Here is a 27,065-nt window from a genome sequence, read left to right as displayed (position 1 = left end):
GCACTAGGAAGTACTACTCTTATTGGTAGCCAAAAGCCAAAAAAAAATCTAATTTCAATTAACTTTAAATAAAATATTTTTGTAAAAAAATTTATGAATTTGATGTTTTATTATTTAAACAATATAGATTTTTTTCGGTTTGCATGCTATGAAAGGACTTTAATGTTGAATTCTGAACATTTGATTTGATATCATCTTTTTCCTATGTATTTATATTTCTTTCTTTTTTTTTTTTTTTTTACTAAACCACGCATACTAATTCCAAGAAGCATATTAAGGTATGCCTCTGTACCACCAGTAAATCAGAAGGCACATCGGAAAGGTCCAAATCTTATCCAAAAAGTGTTTGCAGAGGACAGCTTAGTTGATGGTGCTGTTCAGTGATCTCCACGCTTTGACATTACAATGACTGAGGGGAATGTTGGAGTTTATTCACTATCAATAATCATGATGTGTACAAACAGTCCCGCTGAAGGGATGAGGCTTCCTCTTTTTGTGAGCAGAGGCACATGGCGGTATCCTGAAGACAGAGGATAGACTTACATTGAGCGAATTCATAATAACTGCACAACAGGAATTAATTTCAGACTTCTTTTCACGAGCTCACCATTCTGCATGCTGGTGAAGGGCAGGGTGTACAGACCAACCAGGTCATTATGCGTAGCAGTATCATGGTCCTCTACCACAAACCGCACCAAAGCCAGTTCCGGCACGTGAACAGTGAACTGGAAGTTTGTGTTCCACGTAGGATTGAAACCTGTAACCAAAAAACAACTAAGTAACCTACACTTAGGGGAAAAAGCATTTGTTCAACATTTATTAATTTTTTCATTTTTTTTTAGCTGACGCTTTTATCCAAAGCGACTTACAATTGCTATATATGTCAGAGGTCACACACCTCTGGAGCAACTAGGGGTTAAGTGTCTTGCTCAGGGACACATTGGTGCCTCACAGTGGATTCGAACCCGGGTCTCTCACACCAAGTGCATTTGTCTTATCCACTGCGCCAACACCACCCACATGTAAGTGTAAATGCACTGTTGACACTTGCCATTGTTTTCAATGTAATGTGTCTGTTTAATGGCATTGTCGGCGGGCACACCGTAGATCTCCACCCTGACCAGAGGGTCCACAATGGACGTCTGCTTGTCCTTATTGATCTTAGGCAGCTGCTGGGCTGAGATGATCTGAACAGACATATGCAGTTATTGGTTGATGTGTTTGCATTGGTTTAGATAAGTCTGCATTTGATTTAGGGATGAATGATATATCAGTGCCATAATAATTTAACTGTAAAATGTCTTCATCGAACCTCAAAATGAATATTTATTTACCCTAATGAATATTACATTGTTGTGATGCCTAAATTCACTTCTAGCACTATTGGATTTTAGCTTTTAGGGATAAATATATATTATTATTTTTAATAAGAATCTCACCATGAGATGCAAGGTCTTTTTCCGAAGCAAGGGGCCTACACTGAGGTTTTTGGGGTCAAACTGTGAGGCTGGGTCCCTCTGAAACTCTGGCTTCAGTATGTAGCCACACTTGCCATTAGGTAGAAAGCGGGCCTGATTCAGATCCATCTCCTTACAGGGAGTCTGGAAGTTTAGAGCCACTGTGGATAATTCAAGAGATAAAAACAGATTAAGTGGTGTTTGGAATCATGGGATTAAAAACAGGCTTTCTGAACTGCATCAGACTCATAATATGTCATATCGTAGGGGCTTTGCACCTATTTGGCAGCCAGCGTTCCACAGTGGCACTGGATTGTAGTTGGATGAATCGGTTCTGGAGCCGGCTGGGTAGATTCTGCTCAGCTTATCCATGTTGTGATTAATAAATGCTGTAGCTTTAAGATATCAGCAGAGAGTTGATATTAGAGTATATCTGGCAACATTTAAGCAAAGTGGAGTTTAATTTTTTTGTTTTTGTTTAAGGCCCTATAGAGCACTGCAGTGATTAAGTATTTTTGTAGGCAAACCCAGCAGTTAGCGAAACCCTAGTTTACCTGAGTTTTCTGCCAGGTTCATTGCTTTGCTCTCCTTGAAGGAGGCCATTTCATAGAAAGAGTGGTTGTCTCTTGAATCCTCGAAGGTGCTGAAATGGACACTTTTACAGTAGATGACAAGGTCTGACAGCTCCTTAGCCAGCTTGATCTTTTTGGAACTCTATAGAATAATCAAAAATACATTTTAATTACAGTTGGGCAAAACATAAATTGACTTCACAAAAGCAGTGACAAAGGAATGCCAAATAAGCAGAACAAATCTCCAGTCTGTCTCATGATTTGAATCGGGTTTTTGTGGGAATGTCTGTGACAGCTGAGTGTGCCGATTTGAACTTGAACTTATCTACCGCAGCTTTGTGTATGCAAATATACTCCATGGAACCTAGTAAGTGTGCTTTGTGGAATATTTCTGAAAGTTATTCATGAGAAAATGCAGTGGTCTGAAAATAAACTTCCAGGATCAGAAATGTACTTTTGATTAATTCAAATTGCAACATATTTTATGTTGGACCAATGAATAGTCTGCTGATTTTTTTTTGGGGGGGGGGGGGGTTGCCAGTTTTTACTCACATATGGAATGTAATGTTTGTCAAGTGTTAATTTTGAAGCATTTGACAGACAGCAGGTTTTAAAAAACAGATTGCATTACAGTCATACACAGTTTTTCACTGTACTGATCATTGGTAATACAGGTAAAGCTGATGTTTGGTTGTTGGTCACTGAAGAGTAGTAGGGTTTTTACACACCTTTGCTTTGGGTCTCTGTTCAGCCTCTTTGACCTCAGAAGCTTCATCTTCCTCTGACACACTGTCCACATCCTCGGTGGTGTTGTTGTTGAATACAGCATCTAATTTGTTCAAACGCTTGCCCTTGATCAGGAAACGTCCCTTGAGCTCCTACAAACATAAACAGATGGCACTGTTTCTACACTGCTAATAAGAAGAAATGTTTCCAAATCAGTATTTTAGAATCGTGTGACACTGAAGACCAGAAAACCAGATACTTTTCACATAATATATGGAACTGAAAGATGATGGTTTGCTATTGTGTCTCTTCTTGTGTATAAGAGTTCAATGGCTGAGCTGCCCTCGGGGTGAAATCCTAGAATCGCCTTGGATTACCATCCTGCCACAGTTTCATTCAGAGAAACTGGCAGAAATTCTCAGTACAGGACATAGCTCAGGGTTGAAACTCAAATCAAATTGAAAGGAAAAGATTTCGTTGTCATGCCAAACCAGATCTAGCTGCAAGGATCCCGATGTGACATCATTCAGAGGCTCCTCCCACCTCACAACCAAAATAAGCACTTCAAATCCTGCCTGTCTGAACTTGTACTGTCTTGTCATTTGCCTTTCAGACTGCAGCTCAAAAGCATGGTGAGTGTTTTGGTGAACCATCAGGAAATTGTAAATGGTTATGATAAAAGAAAACACAATCTGTCTCCATTTAATTGTAGCTCTACTGATAATCACTTCCTCAGTCTACAGCTTTGAATTCATGGATATAGAAGTAAACAGGAAAATTGCAGGGATTACAAGGAAGTCATCCGTAGGAAAGTGGGTTGTGGTGAAAAGAGATTTGTAGGTCATGTAGCTGGTTTAGCTTTAGAGACCTGTCTCTGTTATGTATGTAGAATCAGCTAATGAAGAGTTGTACTGTACACTTAATTTCTTAATTAAGTAGAAAAACTAAAAATACATACTCTAATAAACTTTCATTTATAACTTTGAAAAATCATTTTTTACAGTTCAGCAGTGCAGGAAACATGCATGTGTTATTTTAAGCAATCTAACCTCAGGTGCTGGGAAAGTGTTGGGCATTTGATCCCCCAGGGGTTGAGTGAGCAGAGCGCTGCCCAGGATGGAGGTTAAATGACGGGCCATGATCTTCTGCTGCTCTACGGAGCAATGGTTCTCCAAAGACAGGATCACTGGATACTGTGAGGTCTAGTGTAGCAAAAAAAAAATGTAATAAAATACATAAGGTTTTCATAATCCATTAGGTGCTAATATCAGTGATCACAAGTGGTTGACCTATACATCGTCAAGGCCGATATATCGGCCGATATTTGGCATTTTTTTCAAATATCGGCATCGGCTAATAAATTTTTCTGTTTGGAAGATGCATTCAAGGCATTCAAGACTTTTATTTTGGCGCCACTGAGAGCAGAGGTTCCTGAGCACAAAGTGCTCATATTCTCCCTCTTGTTCGCTGTTGTGGCATTGTCGTTAACAGTTCTGTCTAATAATCCAATAGAACTGCTAAAAAAAGGAATTAAAATGTATACAAAAAGTATTATAAAGATTGCTTTTATATTATTAGTAATAGAAAGGCAAACATTATAATACTTTCTCGTTTGCCGTCAGCATTCAGCAAATACGCATTTAAAACATTTAAACAAATCTTCAAATGGCTAATGAAAATTTTATTTCACAGACCTTGCAAAACTAAGTCGAATCCAGTTGTGAGATCTTGTGAAGTGTGCGAGTGACCTGCATGATTGTGTGTTCTCTGCATGGCTTTCGGCCCGTGCAAATTGAATGCTTTAAACATTAAACTCGTGATTTCAAATTATGCTGCATTTTATGCATTTGCCCACTGTCATATTCATGTAATTTTCACTGTTTGCTGTATGTAAAATGAGTGTTACCTTGGCTTTATTTGAAAAAATATGATTCCCAATGCAAGTGCCCTGGTGGTTACAGTTTACTTCCTTTTTAATTATATTTTTATTAAACATTTATTTGTGGAAAATACTTTGTCATCTAAAGTATGTTTACTTTACAAATTATTTTTTAATCCATTTTCAAATTATTTCAAATTTCTTAAAAATTAATTAAAATAAGGGTAAGAAAGTGAATGATAAATAAAGTTATGGTCTCCCAAAAGAAAGAATCGACTCTGAAAAGCCTGAACAAGTCTTTAGTAATTCGAATCCCACTTCTGTGATGGCATTTGTATAATGCCCGCCTATGTTCATACATTGGCCCGGCCACGAACAACTTCACCCACCCTCAAACACTATGGCTTGTTCTTGTGGTTAACGTCATGCAGAGAAGACACTGTGTCCTACACTGTGAAAGTAAATTGGTTTTATTTTCACTTCTGGAAAAAGAGGCTACAAAGAATTAGTGGTTAAAATTCACAGCAGTACTACCACAATCTTTTTTTCTATCGAACTATGGCAATGAGCGTATCGTTTCCGACACATGCTGTACGCTGTAGACCAATCATAACAGACTGGGCCATCTGACCAATCAGAGCAGAGTAGGCTCACTAAAAAAGAGCGGTATAGAGAAACTGAATCTTAGAATTGCTTTGAATGAATCGTTCAAAACATTATGTGATATTAAATGCATATTTTAAGAAAACGAGCATTTTTTAACAGTAAAAAGCTATAGTTAAATATAGGTAAATACCAAAGCTAAAGTTACCGTTATTTCAAGAAACAACACACAAAAGCACATTATTTACTCCTTTTTGCATCTGCATAGTACCCGTTATTAATTTTTCTTGTTAATGTTAATTTTTATGATATGCTGACTCTTTGACTTCTTGACACTTGAGTAGATTTCCCACTGTCTGCTCCTATTTTCTACATCAAAACCTGATACAGAAGCTTGTACTTTCTAATTTTTGTGTTTTGATAAATGTTTAAAGTAATTTGTTCCAAAACTTTGGGTACCAGACTTCATCAACTGAGCTGATTCGCAACATCCATTTGTTTGATGGACATAAATAGAAAACTCACACTTTGAAATGCAGTGTGCATTATTAGTTAACTGTAAGGATTTGTAAGATCAACTGGTGTCACGTCACTCACTTTGAAAGCATATTCTTTGATGGCCTTGATGACATCTTTGAAGAGCACTTTGGATGTGAGCGTATGGCCGTGGTAAATGACCGGCTCTCCGTTTGCACCATCCCAGCAATCCAGCTCCACACAGCGGCAGCCCTTCGTCAGAGCTCTAAAAGACAACAACCATTCTCTCATATTTCTTATGGATGAATGCTTAACGTGCTAATGCATTGCTATTGAGACTTCCAGCGTAAGCAGACATGTTCGTACTTGATATAGGCTTCTGTGCTGCTATTCCCCTTCAGCTGGTCCGCCATCAGATAGGTGTTGTGGGAAGAGGAAATGAAGTAATGATTGAGTGGTTGGTGCATATCTTGGTATATGCCTTTGTGGGCGGGGTTAAAGATAAAGCATTCCTCATTGTTCAGGTACATCTGGAAACCATCTTTGCTCATGCACTTGTTCTGTTTGGCTGGGTAAATGTGAAAACACTGTATTATATTAAAATTTATTGTAAAAATGCATATTACTTATATTTTGTTACATGATACATCTGCTAATTTGACTGGGTACTTTGTTTGATGATTGTGTATTAATAGTTTGTTATATAAATATTAGTGCTGTCAAATTAATCGCAATTAATCTTATCCAAAATAAAATATTTGTTTACATAATATATGAGAGTCTACTATGTATATTTATTATGTAGATATAAATACAAACACACGCATGTATATATTTAGGAAAAAATATGCTATGTTTATATATTAAATAAATGTATCTATAATATAAAATATAATATTATAAATATATAAATGCATATAAATGTAAATATTTTCTAAATATATAGTGTATCTGTGCGTATTTATATATAAATAATAAATAAACACAGTACACACTCATATATTATGTAAACAAAAATGTTTATGTTGGATGTGATTAATTGCAATTAATCGTTTGACAGCACTAATAAATATATGTAAAATATTCTAGCAATTGAAAACTTTTTTATTTGACTACATTTTAAAATGTACATTCATTCCTGTGAAGACAAAGCAGAATTTCAGCATCATTACTCAAGTGTCACATGACCCTTCAGAAATCTTTCTCATATATGCCAATTTGCTGCTCAATAACTATTTCTTATCAATGTTTAAAATGGTCATTCTGCTCAATATTTTTGTGGAAAACGTGATACTTTGATAAAGCGAAAGTTGAAAAAAAAAAAGATAAATGTCTTTACTATCACTTTTTATCAATTTGTATCCTTTCATTGCAGCTATTAATATCTATAAAATGTAACAGTTATCTGATGTGTTCTTCTTGTAAGTTAAGTGTGCTTACCTGTTTCATCCACCTCATATTTCTCGATAAGCTTCTGCACATACTCCAAAGACACTGGCTCCCTCTGCTCATATTGGAGGAAGTTCAACAGGTCGCCGGAGCTCATCTGTCCATTAGTATGAGCATACTTGCCATAGATCACATCAATTTCCTCACGGTAAGTCAGTAAATCGTAGAAGATTTTGATCTCAGATCCCTCTAGAGTGTTTGACATTGATGTGTCACATTTCTGCAAAATTAAATGGCAAAAAAACAGGACCATCAGCAAGAGACTCTATACTCATATGAATAGCTGCCAGTGCGCTCAAAAGCAATTTAAACATGTTTCTTTTTACTTTTTTTTAGATAGTAGATAACTTGTAGACTCATACATAATCCTGAACAGCAGTGATTTTAACAAACAAACCAAAAAAAATTGAATAAGCTACTCATAAAAGTTAAAATGAAAATGCTAGCATTATGATTTGCAGCTCACCTTAAAGAGCATCTCAGCGTATCTGTCGTCCACCTCAATATTGATCTGACGTAGGAAATGCTTCAGCTCCTTCAAGGTCATTTTGTTGTCTGCATTCTTGTCTGCCTTGCGCATGCAGCTATAGATCCAGCTTTTTATCTGATGTAAGGACTGAATATTATATATTTAATATTTTCTAGCTAGAACTTAGAACTCCAGTTTTATATAAATACTTATTAGACTTTTTACACACAGAACTTAAAGTGCAATTTTTTAAATAAATACAAGTAACACTTTATTTTACATGTACTTACTATAAGAACAACAGTAAATTATGCATAACTATAAACAACCAACTTTAAACCAAAGCCTATCCCGAAACATAACCCTACATTAAGTACAAGTATTAAGTGTAATAACCTAAATATGTTTAAATCAGTGTTTTCCTTCGATTACAACAGTGTTGACAAATGTGTGCAGGCTTTGGGGCATGAACTTTCAAGGATACTGTTCAGAGTTCTGTTGTCGGTTGAGGTTGTCCATGACAGTTATGACCTTCTCCAGAGCACTGACCCACCGCTTGGCCTCCTCTTTGGATGAGGCGATCAAATCCACGTTCTTCCGTCGGCCTTTGAAGATGATGGAGAAGCAGCGGTCCTCCATTGAGAGGTCAGCGTACTTCTGCAGCCCTTCAGTCTGACGGCCATACCGCACAAATTCGACGTCCTCAAAACTGACTGTGAAAGAGGTAAAAGATTTTTTAATTATTACTCATTTTAGAGTTTTAACTTACTGCACAAATAACATTTTGAACCTTTTGTGAATAAAACTGCCTTTCACAAGAAATCTGTCCGCAGATTGATGAGAGAAACATCTGGATTCAAAACAGTGATTTACAATGAAACAACAGCCTGAAGTCAAAGAGACACATTTTTTTCTATTGGCTTATGAAACTTATTTGATATGCAGGTCTGTACATGAAGTATATTTTGACATCGAAAAACCTGCCAAACCAGAAAAGGACACAGCAAAGTGCAATTTAAATTGAACAAACAGAACTGTAATTTAAATTCAAATTCAATGAAATAGAATGGAATGAAACTATGTATAGCTGCTGTACAATTTGTAATCATTTCAGTTGAATTACCCATACAGACAACATATTTTCAGATTATATTAAATAAAACATACCTCTTTTTAAAAATATGTATTTACTTTATCTAATTTTCATTATATTTTATCAATGTAATTAATTTGATGGCTTTGTAATGGAAGAACCATGAGATATATTAATTTCATTTTTTAATTACTTTAACCCTAATTTTGATTGCATTAAGAACATTTCACGGCACAGTTTTGCAGCTGTGTTAAATTAATTTTAATTCGGTAAAATCCTGTCATGCCTAATCCAATTTCAAATCAACATCCTTGAACGATTCAACTTTAACATTAACATGAGAGACACTTGAATAATCTTGATTTCTCAATCAAAGAATCTTGGCAAAGCACTGCTGTACGCAAGCATCACGCCAGACAGTGATAACCTCAGTGATGTCACCTTACTTGAGGATTCCTGAATGTGCTTGGCAAACACAGCTGTGCATTACAATCAGTCTCCTCCTGTGCCCTCTGCCCTTTAATCACAGTGTTAAATAAATACAATTCTAAACAGGACAAACTGAGCTCTATTCTCTGTTCTGGACCGTATTGTTAAAATCATACTTTTGATGTTAAATTATATTCAGTTCATTGTAGTAAAGCCTATTTTTAATTCTTAGTGTTATTAATTAATAGAATGTGTCAATGTAATTAAAATATTTATTGAAAATTAAACAAACAAAAAAATATTAATCACACAAGCAAAGCTCATATATGTAACCCTGCACCCCAAAACCAGTCTGAGATTTATACATCCACTGATGTAAGGTTTATTAGGATCTGACAATATTTGGCCGAGATACAACTATTCAAAAAACTTGAATCTGAGGGTGTAAAAAAAATCTAAATACTGAGAAAATCGCCTTTAAAATTGTCCAAATGAATTCTTAGCAATGCATATTACTAATCAAACATTACATTTTGATGTATTTACAAAATATGTTTATGGAACATGATCTTTACTTAATATCCTAATGATTTTTGGCATAAAAGGAAAATGTATCATTTTGACCCATAAAATGTTTTTTTTGGCGATTGCTAAAAATATACCTCAGCGACTTAAGACTGGTTTTGTGATGCAGGGTCACATATTAAGTCTCTGAACTTCATAAGATTCCAGAGGTTGAGGACTTTCGATGACCATTTGATGAAAAGGAAGAGCTTCGCACCCTTAATTTGTACAGTATGTGTGGAAAGTGTCAAAAATGGAAAGCTGGAGATCATTTGTGGCACATGCTCACAAAGGCAAATTAGGAAAACTATATGGATAACACCCAATTTCAAGTGAACTGGTGAAAGAAAACGGTGTCAAAGGCAAATCTAGCATCCTTCAGATTTCACTCAAACAAGCTGACAAAATGGAAACATTGCGCTTTGCCAAATTCTGACCTCTGTTTTCTGAATTTCTCAGATTATTATTGTTCCATTTAATGTATTGTATAAAATACTGTAACTGAAATACTATTTAAAGATGAAAACAGTGACATTTTGGTTAATGATTGCACCAACACTTTTTTTTTTTAAGTTGAAGTGGGTTGTTTTTGGATTTAATGAACTGATGTTCACCTTTAAAATGTAAAAATAGGTCTGGTTTTTAAACCACTTCCTATGAGGTGCTCTTTCTCGGTTCTTGCACACAGTGAGGAAAAGAACAATCCTCCAAGCCACCTTATTTGACGTATAATTCATGTCATGGAAGAACTATTGTAAGCAGTAAAGTTGAATACTTAGTGTTAAATAATAATAGCAACTGTGATGTGCTAGCAAACCCCAGTAACACATATCTGGGCTCTTTCTAGTCTGACACAGTGTGGGGTGTTGATCATGTGACCTCTCATTGAGTTTTGATGGAGGCAGGAATAATAAACTCATGACAAACACCCTAAACAGGGGCAAAATCTGTTCATTGTTGAATAGATAATAGCAGTTGATGTTTGTTTTTTAAACACGGCTATTGTCCCATTTCTGTTCATAATATACTGTACATATAACCCTACAATGCACTCCTATTATATTCTATACATGCTCTGTTTAATATTGTACATAGCAACTCCACTGTACATACTGTAAATCATAGCTTTACTTACTCTGCACTTAGCTGTATATAAAACACTATTCTTGCACTTCTGCTTAGATGCTAACTGCATTTCATTAGCTCTGTAGTTGTACTCTGCATAATGACAATAAAGTTGAATCTAATCTAATCTAATTAATGTATAGTTTTACTGCCTTAGCACTTAGTGTTTGATAAAAACAATTTGTCGCGTTTCCTCAGTTTGTTTCCCACTAATCCAAGTGAATTCAGCTTTAGATAAACTTGGCACCATCACTATAAGATTATAAAAGCCTTACTTCCTGTGTGTAAAAACATGATCCCCGCTTTAAACGATTAACTATACAATATTTGAAAAGAGGCCGAAAGGGCTACGTATGTAATCCATCTAATCATCTTCCCTGGCCAATGGGAGTAAAAACACTTGACAAAACACCCAACCAATAGGTGAGAATATAATGCGAACAGGACCAAAGGGTTTCCCTGCTGATATCTGGTGTTTTCACTAGAATCCTTTGATTTTGTTTGGTCCCGGTTTCCTTAATCACACATATGCAGGACAAAGAGGAGGCAGCCAGGGTCTGGCAGACAGGAGATAAGAGGCCTGATCTGAGGCCTTTGGCCAGGAGGAACAGGTCAGAAGCTAAAGCCCCTTTTCACTCTGCGATTCCGGCAAATACACGGGTAAAGTGTTCCGGCAATTGTTCCCGGGTCGCTAGATTTTGCCCTTTCACACTGCCAGTGATTACCCGGGATATGTGCGTGCTTTCACACACAACCCGTAAAGATCCCGTACCGACACGTGACATCAGGGCGTGACGTGTAATGTACGAGTCGAAAACGTTAGGCACGTTATACTTTCACTGAAGCAAGCGAACGATATCGGCATCAGAGCGGAAAGTGAGGAACTAACTTATCTCTGCTTCATTACAGTTTGCACATATTTTTTCGACGCGATCGTTGATCTTTCTTCAAAACAGCCGGTAAAAGAGTCGCACGATAACATGCGTCCTCACTACGACACGGCATTAGATCTGGCTTTTCTTCACACAGCGCTCGTCCCGGGATTGAACCCGGCACTGTTACTAGGTCCCACTATATATATATATATATATATATATATATATATATAGTAGTATTATAAATGTATTTACTGTCATTTTTCATCAAATGAACGCATTCTTGATTAACAACTACTGAATAAAAGTAGAAATTACTTCTTGAATTAAATCTTACAGATACCAAACTTCTGAATGGTAGTGTTTTATATAAAATATTTTTCTTTATTTCTTTATTTTTATATAGGCACAAAAAAGTTGCTGGGTTCTTCATGACAAATTTTACTTAAGTTGTATGTGTGTTTAGGAATAAAACTACCTTTAGTATATTTATGGCCAATATATCGTTTTAGAAACATGGACATTCATGTGTTTTATTGATCAAAATTGCATCGTTTTGGCAGCTTAGTTGTATTCACAAATGTACAGTGTTTTATTAAGAATACTAAGATCTATTATCTCAAGTGAACTCTTGATTCTTTATGAAATGAGTGTTGAAATGAAGAAAGGGACAGCAGAGACACTTACAGCCGGAGTCACTCTTAAAAGCCTTGCTGGTCTGTTGCCACATGGTCTTGCAGTCATCGTTCAGCCGAAAGTATCGGGTCTTCCTCCATGATCTGGACTTAACCTTTAGTAGGTCTCCACCTTTCAGTAAAAACTGCAGGTCCGGGTCTCCCCCCAGACCTAAAGGTCAAGAAAATGAAAGAAAATGAAGAAAAAGGTTATCCATTAGTGTGAATGGATTTCACAAAGGTCAACTGTCAAAGTATCATAGTTTATGAGAACTTATATGTCTTCGAAGGTCCAAATATAGAGACAAAGTCAAACATTTCTGGGGTCAGTGCTGAGTCACATATAGTTCGAAGCTATTTAAAAAGATTATATCCATGGTTTCAGTAATGCTAATGCCCTGACACGCCCCTCTCCAGACAAAAGCAGAAATGATCTTACAGAATTTACAGACTTTGTTCAAAGTCAAAACCTGCCGGGTGAGCTATAAGTATGATAAAGGTTGCCTTTTGCTTCGTTTTGTTGGTAAATTCTTAGAATTTTTCCCTTTCATTAACTAGTATCAATCTTTAACATTTTCAGCATAAAGTATATCAATGCCTTGTTATATTCAGTTTTACAGTATTGCATTGATTTTTGACTCTTTATTAAAGTATCATAAATTGTACTCATTGTCTTAAAGATAACACTATTGACTACACACATCCACCCACACAGAATATTTTCCATATTGCAAAGATATTGTGGTTATTTTTTCTTGCTAAAACCACAATCATGATAGAGTAAAGATGAGCAATAAAGTCCTTTGCATTGCTCACAGAGATTCTTGTGTGAATATATAAAGATATGCAGATTGTATGCTTCACGTGTTGGGAACATAGTAAAAAAAATAAGAAAAGAAAATGTAATACAATATATTCTTGTTTTATGAGTTATCCATTTTTACAAAAATACGAAGCATCTGAATTTTTTTCAACATGGATAATAAGAAGAAATGTTTCTTGAGCAGCAAATCAGCACATACGATAATATACTGAAAATACTGAGATCACTTTCCAAACAGCCATATGATCCGAGTTACAATTTTCAGGATCGGTTTTCAAATAATCATGCAAGGACTATTGCATCTATAAAGCAAGACAAAGATAACCACAATTTTACTGCAATATGGAAAAATGTGTATGTGTATGGTTGGTGCTTGTACTCAATTCATGACAATGTTGCAATAAAAGATCAGTCTTTCCATAAAATTCTTTCACTTCATTTTCAGGAGTGGCTGAATTTGGAACGATAATAATAACGGTTAACGCCTGAAGCATGAGATGCAAAGCTTTTGTCCTCCAGCTATCATAGTGGTGATATTAGAATGATAAATGTGCAACCTGCTTGAACTCTGTCATGGTGGGCTTAATTGGCCTAACAACTGAATTATGAATATCTCCTGCTTCTCTGACCCAAGGGTGTGGGCACAACCATAAAATTGCAGACATTTTTTCACGAGCTTTTGCCACAGAGGCTGTTTATGGGGCTCTGGTTGCACTCAAGCAGAAGACGGAGAAATTATGAAAAAGTTGAGATGTTTCAGAAAGGCCTTTGAAATGAGCCTAAAAACATTTACTGTGCTGAGATGGTTGCCTGTGTTTACTCAGAAAACGTTGTGTGTAGGATTTATTTGGATGACTGTTACTAGCTGTTCTAGCATTTTTGAAAATGGTGAGGTATTTAACATTTAGGAAAATGTGAGCATTAGGCTTTTTATCTCATTCAAATCACACTCCAGGTATTCAGAATGCAAATGTCAAAGATCAAATACTCTCCTGACTTCTCATTTCTGTGATCTTTAAAGAAATTATAAAAACAGGGCTCAAATGGGATTTAAGTTGTGCAATTGCTGGACTAAAAGCCATATAAGCTATTCATAAGCATTCACATCATTAGCAGTTTAAAGGCAGCAAACAGGGGGAAAAAGTTTAAAGGCTCTCCAAAATCAAACTGGGCATTAGTAAAATAGCGAGTATACTACAGTGAAATATTCATTGTCATGTTATAAGGTAAACCTTCTTCCCATTGACAACAGATTTTTCTCAAGAATTTGATGTGATTTTGTCCCATCCATTTTCCTTCTATCCTGACAAGTGCTCCAGTTCCTGCTGCAGAGAAACACTCCATAACAGGATCTTAGCACATCCATGCTTTACTGGAGGAAGGCTGTTATTTGGATGGTGAGCAGTATTGGATTTCTGTCAGACATATTGGTTGGTGTAAACGAATCTTTTAAATGGAGGAATCGGTCTAATGCTTTACTGGAGGAAGGCTGTTATTTGGATGGTGAGCAGTATTGGATTTCTGTCAGACATATTGTTTGTTCAACTTTCATCTTTATTGGAGTTTTATGACAGCCATAACAAGAATAAAATAAAATAAACAATAATACATTGAACCACATCAAAGGAGGACAAGGAGGAGGTATCTAGTACATTGAAGACAGAAATAAGTCAACTTGTAGTCTTTGGAAATACTGATAAATGAAACACCCATCTACCTGAGTTCTACCATCTTTTGTGCAAGTTTACCCAATCACCATCCGTAGAGTCTTACAAACTTAAAACACACCGTACAGTCATATTGGGAGAAACAATTAAGCTGATTCTAATGTCAGAAAATTGGACCACTTTTTCCATTTTTCTTTAAATAATGAATCCTTTAATCGTATAGTGTAGGTTAATTTTTCCATTATAAAAATGCTTTGAATTATGCTTGTCCATTGCTGATGATCTGGGATGCTTGGTTTGAGCCAAAGTCTAGTAATAGCCTTTCGTGCCGCAGATAACAAAATCTTGGTTAAATAAAGGTCCTCCTTCCGCACGCTTTCTGTGATGTTTCCAAGGAACATAACTTTACAATCCTTTGGGATCGTGTATCCCAGCACCTTCTGTAAAGAATTGTTAACCATAGTCCAAAATGGTTGAATTTTAGGACATGTCCAAAAGATGTGGGCGTGATTTGCCTTACTACTACCACAGTTCCTCCAGCAGTCTTGAGGTATCCCAAGTTGTTTACTCTTCAGGTAAGGAGTGATGAAAAACCTTATACTACACTTCCAATTAAACTCTCTCCACTGTTGGGAGTTCGTCGAGGTCTGGAGTAGACTGCATGTTTGATACCATTCCTCCTCTGTGAGAGCAGTTTTTAATTCACACTCCCATTTTGCTTTTACTTAGAGTGTAGTGTTTTTCAAGTTCTCCAGCAGACTGCGATAGAGTTTAGACACAATCTTGTTAGTCTTTTGTTGATAAGCACCACACATTGTTTCAATAAGAGGGTTTACCACGTCGGAAGAAATCCCCTTAATTTCCTTGCAGTAATAATCTCTCAACTGAAAATACCTGAATAGATCATGGTTATTTAGATCAAAACTATCCTTTAGCTCCTGGAAACTCTTCATCTTGTTGTTTTTGATAGCTATGCAGAAAGCCGTCAGGCCTCTATTCATCCAATCCTTAAAAGTCCTGTCATAAGTACCCGGCTTAAATCTATTGTCCATTGCGATCCATCTCAGTATTTTTTGATCATTTTTAAGTTTAAATTGCTTAATCAGAGAGAACCATATCTCAAGGGAAAACTTAACTATCGGATTCAGACCCTTCCTTAGATTGTCGTCTAGGCCTTCCTCCCCCAACAGGGTTTGAACATTATAGTCTGGTACATTATAAATCTCAATATCTTTCCATCTTGCAATATAAGAGTTATCACACCAAAGGCATAAAGGTCGTAGTTGTGCAGCTTGAAAGTACAGTTTTAAGTTTGGCAAAGCCATCCCACCTTTCTCTTTTGGGAGATGCAACGTAGAGAGACGTATTCTGGGGCGTTTCCCCCCCCATATGAACCTTGACACCATTTTGTCCCATTGTGCAAATTGTTGGAGTGGTATTTCGACTGGGAGCGACTGAAACAGGTACAGGAGCCTTGGCATAATATTCATTTTAATTACATTTATTCTGCTACTAAAATCTAACGGGTAGGTCGACCATCTCTCCAAATCTTTTTTTATGTTATTATTTATTGGCTTATAGTTTGCTTTGTATATCAGCTCAGGGTTCTTTGTTATGTTTACACCTAAATATTTCAGTGTTTTTGTTTTCCAATTTACATTTAATTTATTTTTAATTTCTTCTCCTGGACAGTAATTAAAATGAATAATTTGAGTTTTTGTGATATTTAGTTTATAACCAGAGCAAGCATGAAACTGTTCAATCACCTCTAAAAGTTTAGGGAGAGAGGTGTCCAAGTCCTGCAAGTATAGCATAACGTCGTCAGCAAACAATCCTATTTTGTGCTCCATATGTCCCATGGTGATACCCTTTAATCCCTCCTCTTGTCTGATAGCCTGTGCCAGTGGCTCAATATACAGAGCAAAGAGGATGGGGCTCAGACAGCAGCCTTGCCTCGTTCCTCTGCTCAAATAGAAACGATCTGCTAGAGACCCATTTACCTTGATTCTGGCAGTAGGCTGTTGGTAAATTGCCCTAATAATTTTTATTGAGTCTTGATCGAATCCAAATCTTTCCAGCGTCTGATACAGAAATTCCCACCCCACCCTGTCGAATGCCTTTTCAGCATCCAGACTTATAAGAGCTGCACTTAATTTATCTCTCTTGATTTTTCCGAGTATGTGTAGGGTTCTTCTAATATTATCCTGTGTTTGTCTCCCTGGAATGAACCCACTCTGATCTTCATCGATCAAATCTGTAACAAATGATTCCAGTCTTTTAGCAATAATTGAAGTATACAATTTATAGTCCACGTTCAAAATGGAAATGGGTCTGTAATTAACACAATCATCTCTATCTTTCCCCTCTTTAGGAATCAGAGACACAATGGCCTCTTTCCAAGATGGTGGAATGCGGCCTTCCTTTATCGTCCAGTTAAAAGATCTTAATAGAATTGGGTTCAGATTGTCACGAAATTTTCTGTACCATTCCGCAGGAAACCCATCACCACCCGGAGTTTTATTAGTCTTCATTTTACCCAGCGCTTTATTTAATTCTTCTAGTGAAATCTCTTTGGTGATTGTTTTGTTCTGTATCATCCCAATGCTAGGTAAATCTAATGAATAGAGAAAATTCCTTATGTAACACTTGTTCACGGTCTCGTCTTGTGAATAAAGTTTTTGATAGTAATCTCTAAAAATCTTTTCAATCTCCTCAGGCTTAGTTTCAATTTTCTGTGATATTGGATTTTTAATTTTATGAATTGCAGTATTCATTTGTTGTTTCCGCAATCTACGAGCAAGTAACTTTGCTGACTTGGGACCAAGTTCATAATAACTTTGCTTGACGTATCTTGCCTTTTTTTCTACTTCTTGATTAAGTAATTCTTCTATTTGTGTTTTTACTTCCATTATCTGTTTTTGTGTATCTAATTCTCTATTATGTTTAAATTTATTTTCTAACTCTTTCAAAGTATTCATCAATTTTTCATATTTCTCTTTTCTAACTCTCTTGAGTTGTGCATTTATAGCTATTAGTTTTCCCCGCACCACAGCCTTCAACGCATCCCAAAGAATTAAAGGGTCAACTTCCCCATTATCATTTTCTCTAAGAAATGTATCAATTTCCTGCTTGATATCATTCACAATTTTTTCGTTGTTAAGAATACCCACATTGAGCCGCCAAACAGAGTTTTTGGGTGCAACGTCTATTTGGATAGTTAAGAAAATTGCATTATGATCAGAGATATCAGCGACTCCAATTTTACAATCCAACACTCTGTAGCATGTTTCCTTTTGCATTAGAAAATAATCAATCCGCGTATGTACAGAGTGCGGAATAGAGTAATGTGTATAGTCTCTTTGCGTGGGGTGTAATAGCCTCCATACATCTACAAGTCCTGTTTCTTTAAGTGTATTGTTTACAAATTTTCCAATTGATTTTTTATTTCTGGTTTGACTAGTTGTGTCCAGATTATAATTCAGTATTACATTGAAATCCCCACCACAAATACAAATTCCCTCAGATTCTAGGGAGATCACATCAAATAAATCTTTAAAAAAAGATCTATCACTATTTGGAGGTGCATATATACAAACTAAAGTCAATATGCTATTTCCAACTTTGCCCTTCACTATAACAAAGCGCCCCTCTTTGTCTTTTATTTCTTTATATACGTCTAGTTTCAATGACTTCGAGATGAGGATGGCTACACCTCTTTTGTGGCTTTGAACATGAGAGCTGTAGTATATTTCCTCATATCCAAATTTTTTTAGTTTCTTGTGCTCTTGTGGTGACAAATGGGTCTCCTGCAGAAAGATAACGTGCTTATTTTCTTTCTTTATTTTTGTCATTACCTTTGCTCTTTTGATTGCATTTCCAAGACCGTTTACATTCAGTGACAATATTTCAAGTTTTTGTACCATCACATAATAATAAAATAAAATGTAGTTTTTCCTTCTCCCAAAGCCTCCAAAACAAAAAGCAACAAAAACAAAACAAAAAAAAAAAAAACTAAAAAACACCCCGAAGTACATTTCAAGTGAACACAATGACTTCCAAAATGAGGTACCGAAAGTACACTCAGGGTTATAATCCCAACATTAAGTGAGGGGGAAAAGCCTTGCACAAAGCGAGGGCACCCTTCCAGAACTAGTGATAACGTCCAATGAGTTTCACTCATTCCAGCTCGAGCTTGTCATCCTCAAAGTAGGGTAACGTAAATATATTCCTAAAGCCTATAATAGAAACTTTATAAACTACAATTGTAGATCTAATCAGCAAATGCTTTATGTGTGGGATATTGGTCCCAAAATAAACAAGCGAGAAGTACCTGTAGCACATGTCGAAATTTAGTTAACTGCTAGGGCGAGGAACGTTGAAATTCCTGCAGTCGGCCGCGTACGCGTTTGATTGTTCCGTTGTCTCCGTGACGAGTAACGGGTTGCCATGGTGACGCGCTCTCCAGCTGATCCAGCAGGACAGCCGTGTCAAGACCTCCACGATCCCGGGGCTCCTCCACCTCGATTCCCCGATCTCTCATCTCACGCATAGCCTCCGCCGGGGTGTGACACAGCCGTGGGCCCGAGTCCCAATGGATTCGAAGGTTAGTGAAAGGTGATTGAAATCAGATGCCTTTGGCCTTTAGCGCGCTCTTTATATGTTTATAAGCTCGGCGCTGTTGCACCACAGCCGTGGTATAATCATGGTCAAACGTTACGGGCTTGTCTCGTATGAATATCTTCTTCTGCCACGCGTTTTTCAGTACAGCCTCCTTGATCTTAAATTCAAGAAAGTTCACGATGATGGATCGTGGAGGGGTATCCGCGGTGGGTTTGGGGCCGAGGGAGCGATGAGCTCGTTGTATTTGCGTGTCAGTACCCTCGTTGATCAACCTTTCACTTCGAAGTAAGTTTTCAACGAAGGTTATTGTAGAGTTGCCCTCTTCTCCTTCGCGGACCCCATAAATCCTCAGGTTATTCCTTCTCCCTCTTGATTCCAGGTCATTAATCTTGTCTATCATCTTCTTTTGTTCCTTTAGTGATTGTTTGAGTGCGTCATTAGCTGCCGTTGACCAAGTCTCAAGCCCTCCTATGCGATTTTGAGCTTCTTCGAGTTTTTCACTCTGTTCCTGCACCGCTAGCTTTGTCACTGTTAGTTGCTGGTTGATGTCATGTTTAAGAGTATTCATCTCTTGTTTGATGTCCGCTTTGAATGCATCCAGATCCGATTTTAGCTCCGACCGCAGGTCACTTATCTGCTTGCTAATACTTAGCATCGTCTCGTGTAAGGTCTGCGTTGATGCCTCGCCGTCGCCATCTTCTATTTCTGCGTTCGCATGTGCTTCGTCTTCGTCATCTTTTTGCATTCTCCTAGGCCCTTTCTTGCTTCCCCCTGGCATATTTTCAGACAAAATTTGTCTTTCAACTGTAATCAACTTGAATTTCAGGGGAAAGTACAACCCAACTTTGAGGAGCTCAAAGACTAATCCGCCATACTAATCAGCCGTCAACCGGAAGTCCCCAGACATATTGTTTGGTGTTGAGACCAAATAATTCCATTTTAGTCTCATCTGCCTCAGAATCTTCTTTGGCAAAGCTCAGTTGTGATTGTTTGCTTCAGTTGCACTACCAAGGACCGAGATGCTCCAGGAAAGCTCTTTTCATGCTGAGCTGATCAAAATGACCACAACTGAAAACAATTGAAAGTCAAATGGTTTGTGTGCCATTGAGAAGGTGATTAACTACACCTGATTGAGTTTACAAGTAATTTTTTGGAGGGGGTGATCCTTTTTCAAACTCTGTGAATTTTTATTTTTTTTTCTTACATGTTGGTGTTATATATTTCACTTGGATGTTATAAGTTGCACTGAAACAAAAACTGTGTCCGTCTTAATTTCCAGCTGCAAAGCAACAAAAATGTGATTATTTTAAAGAGGGGGGGAGGGTGATTATTTTCTGTACTGTATCTACATGTAAGCCACAAAGCATTTCTCACAAGTGCAGTATTTAGCTCCAAAATCTGCACATTTGGAAGTTTGTGAGTCATGTCAAACACAGCTGACTACAGATGTTATGCAACTCAGCATGTGTGTAACTAAAAATATGCCAAAAGAGTCTTTTTTTACCTTCGTAACTTGCATTGAAACCTGGATAAAAGTCAACTGAACACAAAAAGCATGTGAATGCTGCTCTTTCCTGTACAACAATGGTGAATGGTGACCACAGCTGATTCAAAGCAAGCAAATACAAACGTCTCTATGTCTGAAACTTAGACAAAGCTACCGTGACTTCAAAAGACTTAATATAGCACACAAGTTGAATGAACCTTTTTTAAATCTTACATGTATGGTACTTTTTTTTCATTCTGAAGCCTCCATCCACTTTGTTGGTCCAAAATAATCTTGTGTAAACATGTTAGCCATCATCACATCATCACCATTTGTCTTTCAATAACTACACATATATCTACATAACAGTATTACACATGTGTGTTCTGTATTTTTTAACCTTACAGTGAATATAGTGAGATTCAAATATTTATATTTGGCATTATCAACAGAATGCTTAAGATCACGTTTCAGTTTTCCTTTGGATCAACCTCAACTTAATTAACATTTGCATAAAAGCTCTTCAGTTTGATTGCTAAAATGTATGTAAATATAGCAGCTGAAGCATTCAAATCCATTCCGTTTCAGGACGCTACAACGAAGTGGAAAAATAAGTAATGCTATTTCATGTGTTTTGATGCTATACTCCTCAAGACTTTTTTTTCATTTAACAGGAATTTCCATCTATGAAGCACTGGGTGCCAATATTTTCTTCAGGACAGACAGAAATGTGTATAAAAATTATTTATTTATAACCGGCTAACCTCAATTTTTCATCACTGGAAGGTAGCCAGTGATTAATATGACAAGTCAACCGATAAAACCATTCATTCTTTCTTTGGAAAAGATCTGTAATCCTACTCTCCTTTTTTTTCAATAAAAAAAAACAAACAACAACAACAACAAAAAAGCATTAACAAACCAATCTTCTCTGCTGTATTTGGCTTGAATGCCATTTAATGACATACATCAAAACAACAAAAAGCTGAACAGGAAAATCACAAACATTAAAAAAGTTATGAAAAACTAGTATTATGAAATTGTACATGATGCTTCTAAAAGCTTTCAAAACCTAGCCTTACTGAATCCTGTGCATTTAAACATACATTGCATTTCATCTTGGTATTTTGTAAATCCTCTTACTATTTTGAATCCTTTATATGTAAAGTGCAGATTCTGACAGCAAACAAAAAGCCTGATTTGCCACTGAACTACGCATTGACTTGTGCAAGATGTAGCAGAGATTGGTTGACAGATTTACAGTATTTAATCATTCCATAAAATAAACTTAATGTTATTTCCAAGTCTGTATGAACGGTTAATGTTGTTTTATTTACCTTGCACAGTCACTTAATGTTTACAGGTTACAACATTTACAGTGCGAGCGAGCTCTTCTTTTAATTTTACAGTTTATAAGTTACATAAGTTACAGTTTAGATGAGATCCCATTGTTATGGTTTTGCCTAGTAGTAAAAATAAATAAATGATAAAAACTATAACTGCAATTTGTTGGAAACTTTCTGGAACTACAGCCATAGAAAGTTTAACAAATCGCAGGCAGTTTAATCCACGGAGGGGGTAGGCTATTTAATGCACGATCGCCCGAAAAAAATGCAACACCCACCTATGCGTTTGCCATTCTCGTGTGCCACGATCTTGCACTGCTCTTGGTAAACTAACTCGTGGGATTTCGTCCTTTTGCGAAGCTTACGCACACAAGACATTCCTCAATCGACTGTAATCGACTGTTTGTCTAGAAAAATAACATGAGGCGAGAAAAACCATGACGTTTGCAAGTCTCTTAATGGGCGGGTTCGAAACTAGCAAAAAAATCACTCTATTGTGTTTTTACGATTCACTTGGTCTATGTATCTCAGGTTTGCGCATCTATAAATCTGACATGCTATGAATTGCACTGTGGTATTTAAATATATTGTGTCATAATAACTATAGCCTATATTTAATATTTTTGTCTGTTGGTATACCGTTTTCTCAACCTGCTTAAATACAAAACCATTTACGTCCTCCTGACAGAAGTTTCCGTGTAAAATATAGATTTTGTCATCTCGCTTATAGAAGAATCTTTGCTTAAACGAATCTTTTAAATGGAGGACTCGGTCTGATTTGACTCCTGGCTATTTAGTTCGATGAAGTTTCTCCCTACTTGCCCTTAAAAGCTCAGGACTGCTGACCAAAACGCGAACCAATAGCATTCCAGTGTGGGTTGTGATGGATCAGTTCATTGGCTGGACCTCCTGAACGAACCGCCCCTTTACTGAACGAGACAAGACCATAGAATTTATAAAAACAAGTCAAGACTCGTTGCGGTACTTAATGAGACAAACTGAAAGAACTGGAGATGATGATCTGCTGACCAACTACAGAGTCAAACTCTTTAACAAAGAGAAAATGGTGGTGAATTATCCATTTTAGTTATTTCTGTATTCTTATAGCTTTATTAAAGTCATATCAAACATAAAATCTCTATGGAATCTAAGCATGTAATCTGAACAAATCAGTGAGCGAATCTAAATGAATCGTTTAGGGAACCGATTCAATGATACGAGTCACTTTGATGAATTACTAGTTACGTTATTTGGCATAGGGCGCCTTCTTCTGGTTGAATCGCATTCGTCATGCTGAACGTGGGTTTGTGCAAAGATAAAGATCCACGAAAAGAATAAGTTATATATAATAATACAATACAATATATAAACTACGTTAACTCAAATAGTGTGTATTTGTAGAGAGTAGCCTAATGCTCATAAATGACATGGTTTTATTGTGAACCCATGCATCTGTTTTCAGAGGTGGAAAGTAACGAATTACATTTACTCGCGTTACTGTAATTGAGTAGCTTTTTTGTGTACTAATACTTTTTAAAGTAATTTTTTAAATCTGTAATTTTGCTTTTACTTAAGTATATTTTGTTTGAAGTATTGTACTTCGCTACATTTTGAAACACATTAATTACTGAGTAAAAAAAAAAAAAAAAAAAAAATCGCTCCCTGGAAACTACGTCAGTAAATAATGGGCAGGAGGGCAAACTGGCGCTAAAATCACAAGAAAGATGCAGACGGACAAAACAGGCGTTAGTGGTGCAGACACCGCTGAAAACGAAACCCCGTCATATTCTGCAGTTGAACTCGAAGGAAATGAAGTGAACCCATGGCCATATGTATGCTCTATTATGCAGTGTAAGCTGTACTTGCCTAGGAAGACCAAACTAGCAGCTTATAAAATCTCGACAAAACATCAACCCTGCGCAAGAATTTAGAGGTAAGCTAAATAATTGCATCGTTGCATTGGTGGTTGAAATGAAGCTTTGACATATTAGCAAGAGGTTTTGCACAAATTAGCCAAAAAGACAGTGGTGAGGAGTGTGCTATTTTTGTTTTAATGATGTGCGCGCGCATTTATAGTGCGTTCTTTCACTGTGTGATTCAGTCTCCTAAAATGCATTTAGAATGATCACAAAATTGAAGATATAGGGGCAGAAAATTCACATAATTACATAATTTCATATATTAAATCAAAATCACACAAAGAATGCCATCGTTTCCTCCAAAAATCATGAATATATACATACATATATATAACAGTTTAGTAAACAAGTTAATTAAGAGACTTGCGTTTTAGATACCATATTGCCTTTTTAGCTCTATTTCTACAACAGAAAATAATTCCAAACACAGCCACCAAAGCACAGTTTTGCGTCTCTGAGCAACGTGACAGTGTTTTGTTCCTGAATGAATCAACCGTTTAAATGATTCGGTTCAATCGCAATGACTCACTTATTAACAGTGACTTGCTGACACATACTGGCCATTTTAATTTCACATTTAAAGTATCTTTTGATTTTTTTAAATAATTAATTTCTTATCATTTCAAATGAGTATTCAACATTTTATGTCTTGTATATCAAAACATTATTCATGCATTGGTAACTGCAGGTTAAATGCATTCTTGTCCTGCACTAAACAGTGTAATACATCTAAATGCCACTTCCAATGAATCTTCTGCATTTCCTCTGCATTAAAAGATGAGTTTGTTGATACTGATTTGCCTGGTAACAGCCCAAATGTCTTATTATTCTAAATAACTGATTCCTTTAATTAAAAACAACTAGTTTGAGATTAATAGACCTATCCCAGGGGTGTCAAACTCAGTTCCTGGAGGGCCATACTCCTGCAGAGTTTAGTTCTAACCCTGCTCCAGCACACATATCATGTAGTTTTCAAATAAACCTAAATGATTAGATTAGCTGGATCAGGTGTGTTTAATTAGGGTTATATCTAAACTGTGCAGGACTGTGGCCCTCCAGGAACTGAGTTTGACACCCTTGGCCTGTCCCATTTTGACTCCCTCCAACTGTTAAAATGTAACTAAGTAATTTTTACTCTGAGTAAAGTTTAAATGAGCTACTTTTTACTTTTACTTGAGTTGATTTTTAGACTGGTACTTTTACTTGTACTTAAGTAAAATTTCATTAATGTAATGGTACTTTTACTTGAGTAGAATATTTTTGTACTCTTTCCACCTCTGTCTGTTTTACCCTTAAAGTTCTCGAATGTAAGACAAGCAAACTCCTGTCCTGAAGTGATGGAAAATGTTCTGTGATGACACTAAATATGGCACCTCTGCATTTAATAGTATTTTCTGGTTTTGCAACCAGCAACAAGATGGTATTTACACGTCGCGTGACTAAAAAAAACAACAACAACAAAAAAACAAGGTAAAATATTTTACCATCTGTTTCAAGAATTTCGCTTTGTATAAAGTCTGTGGTATTGTAGCATTCAAATATTCACATTATGGTGTTCATGTATAGCCATAATGAATAACCCGTTGACACTTCTCGCACGGAATAACTATGACATCAATGCAAAATTTACCTAGTCTGCTGACATTTCCATCCGGTTCCATGATTCTTTCTGTTGTTTTATTTAGTGTCTGTTTTTCAGTTGTAGAATATTCCAGTTGGAAAAATACTGGGATGAGTGAAGAAGCGGTGTCCTAAACCATCCACTGACAGTGCTCTGTGTGTGTGTGTGTGTGTGTGTGTGTGTGTGTGGACGCCGCCGGTATCGATTCGCCAACACCCACAACAACACCGGTCTGTCAAGTCTACCGATTCCCTGAGAAAATGCAATTGTTTCCAACTATTATGGACAATTTAAGTTTAATTCAGATAAGCGCCTGCTTTCTGAAGGAGCTCTTGATTCATTTCTTCAGAAATCCACTCTTGTCCTGTAATTCCAATCTTGAGAGAAAGACAAAAAATGAATAAAACCCCAAATGCTCAGTTGCATTCTTAATCTGACCCTCCACCCAGATGTGTTTCATGAGCACATTGTCTTATCATTTAGATGCAAAGAAATAAAAGTCAGTGTAGTCTTTGATTTACATTGTGTTTTCAGATTGAAAACATTCTTCATTTCACTGCCAGGAAATTAAATATCATCGTGGGCCTGTGAGACTTCATGCTACAGCTTGTTTTGTTTTTATGTTCCACTTTAGGATGGATTTATCTGAATATGGGACTTTGTATAAATGGAAGACTATTTATTTGTTTAGTGTTAAATGTTACATATTAGAGATTTGTTGTGAGCGATTGTGTTGCATCTGCTGACATGATGGGACAAAATCAGAACACAAAACCTGCACAAGAGGGTGTGAAGTTCAATAGCATACAGCCTTTTTGCTTTATGATGATGGGTATTTAGACAATTATCCTGTCTGGCAACTTTTATCACACCCTTAAAAACGGCCAAACCATTCTTGATCTTCAGGTATGTAAAAGGTGTGCATGCTATTTTTGGACTGGGTAACATGTTATGACATTAATTTATGGCCATGTTGCATATATACCATCCCATGTGCACCACTAATGTACAAAAATTCAAAAATGATTTTCTCTTATACAAAAAAGCATTTTCTCTCATATGTACCACTTAAAATGTAATTAAAAATGAGTAATTCCTGTTGAAGTGTAAGTAACAATACAGTTTAAGGAAACAAGGCACAAAAACACCTTTTAAGAAAAAACACAAAATGTTTTTGTTAGATGTTTATAA

General features: G+C 36.5%; 1 protein-coding gene across 2 annotated transcripts; it reads right to left on the bottom strand.

The window, feature by feature from the left end:
- Positions 1-213: 213 nt before the first annotated feature.
- LOC132123847 (1-phosphatidylinositol 4,5-bisphosphate phosphodiesterase delta-1-like) lies at positions 214-26,023 on the bottom strand. Of its 2 annotated transcripts, none has more exons than XM_059534539.1 (15): positions 25,884-26,023; positions 12,406-12,564; positions 8,117-8,345; positions 7,630-7,759; positions 7,155-7,383; positions 6,081-6,282; positions 5,835-5,979; positions 3,805-3,957; positions 2,758-2,907; positions 2,012-2,171; positions 1,736-1,852; positions 1,440-1,618; positions 1,052-1,187; positions 608-757; positions 214-520 (listed from the first exon to the last, which is right to left on the bottom strand). In XM_059534539.1, the coding sequence occupies exons 1-15, from the start codon at positions 25,912-25,914 to the stop codon at positions 429-431; spliced, it is 2,262 nt and encodes a 753-aa protein (XP_059390522.1). In that variant the 5' UTR covers positions 25,915-26,023; the 3' UTR covers positions 214-428. The 2 variants fall into 2 exon arrangements, with proteins under 2 accessions (XP_059390522.1, XP_059390521.1); XM_059534538.1 differs by lacking the exon at positions 25,884-26,023 and adding an exon at positions 22,613-22,838.
- Between the last annotated feature and the right edge of the window lie 1,042 nt (positions 26,024-27,065).

This window comes from Carassius carassius, chromosome 42 (genome assembly GCF_963082965.1).
Source record: "Carassius carassius chromosome 42, fCarCar2.1, whole genome shotgun sequence".
Taxonomy (NCBI): domain Eukaryota; kingdom Metazoa; phylum Chordata; class Actinopteri; order Cypriniformes; family Cyprinidae; genus Carassius; species Carassius carassius.
This window is presented reverse-complemented; position numbering and strand designations above follow the sequence as displayed.

What these genes read in the sequence shown, in the direction of transcription:
- LOC132123847 (XM_059534538.1), bottom strand. Translation starts at nt 22,712, where the DNA reads ATGTCTTGTGTGCGTAAGCTTCGCAAAAGGACGAAATCCCACGAGTTA. An exon ending in AGCACAGAAGCCTATATCAA is followed by an intron (nt 5,980 to 6,080) that starts GTACGAACATGT and finishes GTTGTCTTTTAG; the next exon opens with AGCTCTGACGAAGGGCTGCC. An exon ending in GAACGCTGGCTGCCAAATAG is followed by an intron (nt 1,619 to 1,735) that starts GTGCAAAGCCCC and finishes AATTATCCACAG; the next exon opens with TGGCTCTAAACTTCCAGACT.